The 5,000-nt window shown below is 41.6% G+C and overlaps 2 protein-coding genes across 2 annotated transcripts; one reads left to right on the forward strand and one right to left on the reverse strand.

Annotated features, from left to right (window-relative positions):
* The first annotated feature begins 585 nt into the window (after window positions 1-585).
* On the forward strand, window positions 586-1,494 carry LOC138040155 (myb/SANT-like DNA-binding domain-containing protein 1). Its single transcript, XM_068885933.1, has one exon. The coding sequence runs from the start codon at window positions 586-588 to the stop codon at window positions 1,492-1,494; it is 909 nt and encodes a 302-aa protein (XP_068742034.1).
* Window positions 1,495-1,655: 161 nt separating this feature from the next.
* On the reverse strand, window positions 1,656-2,747 carry LOC138040156 (uncharacterized). Its single transcript, XM_068885935.1, has one exon. The coding sequence runs from the start codon at window positions 2,745-2,747 to the stop codon at window positions 1,656-1,658; it is 1,092 nt and encodes a 363-aa protein (XP_068742036.1).
* Window positions 2,748-5,000: the final 2,253 nt, after the last annotated feature.

Raw genomic sequence — 5,000 nt, forward strand, 5'->3', positions numbered from 1 at the left:
CTAAAATTAATAACCACTGACTATAGGCATAACAAGGTTAATAGGCGAGTTCATACTAGGTACATAAGTACGCCTTAAGTTTTTCCTTAAGTATACTTGGAGTGTGAACGGGGGTTATTTTGGTTTAAGTACCTTACTTTGTAACCTTGGAAACGACCTATCCTCAAAGAAGCCGAAGTACGCTCTCAAGTCTAGTTTTACCGTGCTCGAATGCGTGCTTACACACTATCAAAACACTCGAAAGCGATAACACGTCAATCAACTATACGGCGGGAAAAGCTAGTGCACGCAAACCTTCTTGGCGAAGCAAAAACATGGATCACAACGGAAGCTGACATCGTTTCTTCTCTCACCAACAACTTCGAGTAGACGACGACGATTCTCTGGACGTATGCCTTATGTATGTGCAGTTTTATCTATTTATTAAACCAGTTTAAGAGCGCCTTTTTTGTTGTACTAGTAATGTTTTACCTATTGTAAAATCCTAATAGCTCTTTATCACAAGCATGCTTTCTATTCAATAGCAACAACTTAAACCAAAGATTTGCCGGAGAAGTACCGATTAACCAGCAACAAATGCCACAAATGCATTTTAGTGGACAGCCGCTCTTTCCTTTTTCACCTAACAGCCAGACCTTCTACCGTCCTGCTAGTGTGTTTCAACCGCCGAGCGACAGTCCACCACAATGCAACTCGCCAATAACAACGCGAACCCCATCGCCAAGTCCTGGGACTTCAGAGAGCTCGCGCCGGGCCACCAAAACCAGTTCGGAGGGAAAGAAGAAGTCCAAGGCTTCTGACTGGACAGAAGAAGAAACTCGTGATACGTTAGAACTATGGGGGCCGATGTACGACAAGCTCCGCAGTGCGTCCAACAAGGACAGGGTGAATATATGGAACGATATTTTCGTTGCATACAAGGAAAAGTACCCAGACAGTGAAAGAACTTTACCCCAGGTAAAGAAACGTATCCAGAATCTCGAATACGAGTACAAGCTTTTAAAGCAACGGTCTCAGTCGACCGGTGAAGCGGGGTTTAAGAAAATCAAAGAGGGGTTTCCGTACTTTGATTTTTTAGATGACGTGATGGGTCATCGCGATAGCGTTGACCCATCTAAAATGGCTATCGAAGGATCTTCTACGTTTGCTTCCGAAGATAGCAGCAATTCCTCAGCCTCGCCTACATTGCAAGAAAGCGGTAACGACACAGAGGAAAACCTAGACGACGAGCAACCAACCGCGACGGGAATGAAACGAAAGGCAACCGATAAGTCAGCGAAATCTGCCCGCAAAGGAAAGAAGGGACGTGATTTGCCGCAAACTGAGTGGCAAACAAGTTTTCTTCAGCTCATGGAACGAAGCTTAGAGCAAGATAGTATACGATTTGAACGTTCCACAGAAATGCTTCGAGAATCGCAGAGGAATCAGATGGAGCAAACAAATGCAATCCTCGCAGGGTTTAAGGACATTTTTAAAGATTTGACATCAAAGTAGATTAATGCATGTGTTTCTTAGAAAAATATATAGCGGTAATTCTTATTATATATCTATATATATCGATGTAATAGTTACTGTTCAATTGTTATGTTGAATGACATTTTTTGCTACACAAAGCGATCAACAGCAGATAAAAGCTATAGTTGGAAAATGTGGTGTTACAAATTTTCCCACACAAAGTCTTTTAAAGCATCTCTTACATCAGTGCCAGTTTCAAATACAATTCTGTCTTCATCTTCATCGTCTGAGTCATCGTCAGAGTCACAGTAATCATCATACAAGTCTCCTCTCTCAATACAGATGTTATGCAAAACGCATGATGCAACAACAGTTTCCGTTAACGTTGATGTTTTCTGCTCAATTTTTTTCATAACAATTCGCCACCGTGATTTTAACATGCCAAACGCACGCTCCACCACACATCGTAGGGCGCTGAATTTTTTGTTAAATTTTCTTTGTTCAGGAGTTAAGCGTCCCCTGTCTGGGAATGGTTTCATAAGCCAGCTGGTGAGGGGATATGCGCTGTCTCCAGCGAGAAGAGGGCCGATTTCTACTCCATTGATATCTCTAGTCGGACCAGAAAGAATTTGTTCATTTTGTGCCATATCGTATAGTCCACTTAATCTAAGAACGCGAGCATCATGTATGCTGCCCGGATAGCCAACCGTAGCATGAATAAATTTTAGACTAGAATCAACTATGCCTTGAAGTATAACACTATAATGCTGCTTGCGATTATAATAATCTTCGTGATTTCGCGGTGGAGCATTTATCTCTATGTGGCAACCATCTATGGCTCCCACAATTTGAGGTATGCCATAAGTTTCTTCAAACTCGTCAACCTTATCTGTAATTTCGTGCCTTGTCAAGGGAAATTTTATGAATTGATCCTTCATTCGAAGAAGAGCGCGCTCGAATTCATTGCAGATATATTTCGCTGTAGACTTTCCGTATCCAAATTGTAATCCACAGCTTCTATAACTGTTGCCGGTTGCAAGCCGCCATAATGCTAAACCAACCCTTTCTTCTACGCTAATCGGCGCTCGCATCCGCGTCTGTTGTTTTTGCAGATCTACTCTTACAAGGTCACAAAGGTATTCAAATGTTTCATGAGTGACACGAAAATGTTCCTTCCAAAGAAAATGCAGTGCTGGATTAGCTATTAGAAGGCGAAACCAGTTCTGTGGTCGAGGCCAAACCCAAGCTCTTCTTCTCAGTTGTGGTCTTTTTTGGTGTGAAACTCCTGCCATACACATAAGCAACATCAGACGATTTCTCCGGCTAATTCTAAAGGCTTCCTCCATCAAAGCAAAGCAATACATTTGTTGAAGCGCGAAAGACCGCTGTCGCAAGAGTAGAGAAGTAAAAATCAAAATAAGGCATGCTATTCGAACGTTTCGAGGGCGCATAGTGAAAGTTTGAAAGTCTTGCTATTTGCTTTGCCGGGTTTTGCCGCGTAGTTTGATTGACAAGCGATCCCGCAAGTAGCATACTTTACAATTTAGTATGAACGCTTATCTTTAAAAGTAAGCATCGACCGTCTCAAGTTCACTTGAGCTTTTAAGGTACTTAAGGCCTACTTGGGTCTTAGTGTGAACTCGCCTTATGACTCCACAAGAGCTTCCACGAGGTCTACTAGCAGTAGCTGACATCTTAAAGATTGTATACATCTCTGACTCTGTAAGAATAATCTTATAATTCCTAATAATTTATTTCATTCGTCAAGTCCTTTCACATGAAAACATGAGCCCAACAAATTAACCTGCTCCCATCTGTGTGGCTTCACACACCGAATGCATAAATGGCGGCCAAAAAAATGTTTTTTTATTTATGTGCTAATTAGACTCACTAGCCCCGTTTGCACGGACAAAATACAGAAGAAATGTTGCTTGAGAGCAAGGGTAGTGAGTCTATCTAGCACATAAAGAAAATAATACATTTTTGTCTACCATTTATGCATTCGCTCTATACCTCAGCTGGAAGAGCATCCCACTGGCATTGCAGAGATCGGGTGTTCGAATCCCTTTGAAGAGACATGAATTTTTCAGGTGTCTATGGAAGACCATTGTTTCAAATTTCCAGTTAAGGGCGAGGATCACTTCTCTCAAGAATACATGTTGCGAATTGCAATTAACGACAAAATATCTCATCCCTAATAAACAACGATAAGGTACTAGCTGTAATAAGAAGCACTAAGTAAGAACAAATCCCTATGGATGTCTCCGATAACGAATTATTTAACGAAAGAACCACCCACCGACAGAAAAAATGGAGGATTCATGCCATACGAAACCTGCATGCCTGCGCGCGGTACATCTTGGTAGACAGAGACTCTTTAATCAAATGATTGTTGTGCATCACGAACTATTTTGCGTGCAGTTTTCGTGGATAGAATGCCGAAGTAAAAAGGAAGGGAACGAAGCTTTCTCCAACACCGTTTTGATTGCCCTTGAAGTCGCATGCTTCTACATGACCACGTTAAATTCGTGATTACAAACAAAAGACTGGGAAACGAAAAGCTTCAGTCCTTAAATTGGTTGAACCGAACGCATGAAACTAATAGGGTAATTTGATTCGAAGATCAAAAACGAACACGAAAGCTGCGCTTCGTGTCAGCTTCGAACAGTGCATAATGAACGAAACTACCTTCTTTACGAATTATTTGAATTAAGTGCTTACATTTGCTAAGGTGGTAAAAGAGGCTTATGACGAAAACAGAATACATGGCCACTGTTGTGAACGCATTTTTAGAGTGGGGAAAAATATTCCAAAAATGTTTCGACCCACTTTCCTTACGAATTTACCCTTTATTAAAGGAAACCAACGCAGCTAAATAACACGAAACTTGAAAAAAAGTAGTAGAAAAAATATCTACAAATAGCCTTGGTTCTTCTACGTCACCACCTTTAGAAGTCACATGAGATAGCAACGGACCTGCGCAACTTTAGTGCACGTTCCCTGTGAACACCTATACAGTCGTGTTATTCTACGAAGAGTTTTTCTGCAGTAAGAAAAATACGAACTTCAATTTTGCTTCGCAGAAGCAAACAATCCCTTCTTGCCAAAGTTTTTTTGGACAACATTGTCAAATTTCTTTCGAACCTCGTGAAGGTTCTATGACACCTTTTTCCTTGGTGCGGCGCCGCCGTGCCTGGAATCACATTTACCAAATCATGGCACGCACAGAAGGAACTCCATCCGAAATCTTTCACACAAATCCCTTCACAGATACCGAAAGCGGAAAGGAAAAAGCAATCTGAAACCAGGAACGAGGTTCCCTTACCCGAAAAAGGGACATTACCGGTGCCAAACTGCGGCGCTACAAATGTCGCGAATGTGAACTTAACGTCAAGGCCGCCGGCAAAGCCTTCCAGCGTTGAAACGCCGGAACAAAGTGAGTTGTTAAAATTTGGTAGTATGATCACCAGTTCCATGACCAATTTACAACAAACCTTAACGAAGCAATTTGAAAAATTGCAAAGTACTATGGCGAGACCTTGGTT

Source organism: Montipora capricornis, chromosome 3 (assembly GCF_036669925.1).
Source record: "Montipora capricornis isolate CH-2021 chromosome 3, ASM3666992v2, whole genome shotgun sequence".
Classification (NCBI taxonomy): domain Eukaryota; kingdom Metazoa; phylum Cnidaria; class Anthozoa; order Scleractinia; family Acroporidae; genus Montipora; species Montipora capricornis.

Excerpts from the sequence above, each read along its gene's own strand:
- LOC138040155 (XM_068885933.1), top strand. The coding sequence starts at position 586 with ATGCATTTTAGTGGACAGCCGCTCTTTCCTTTTTCACCTAACAGCCAG.
- LOC138040156 (XM_068885935.1), bottom strand. The coding sequence starts at position 2,747 with ATGGCAGGAGTTTCACACCAAAAAAGACCACAACTGAGAAGAAGAGCT.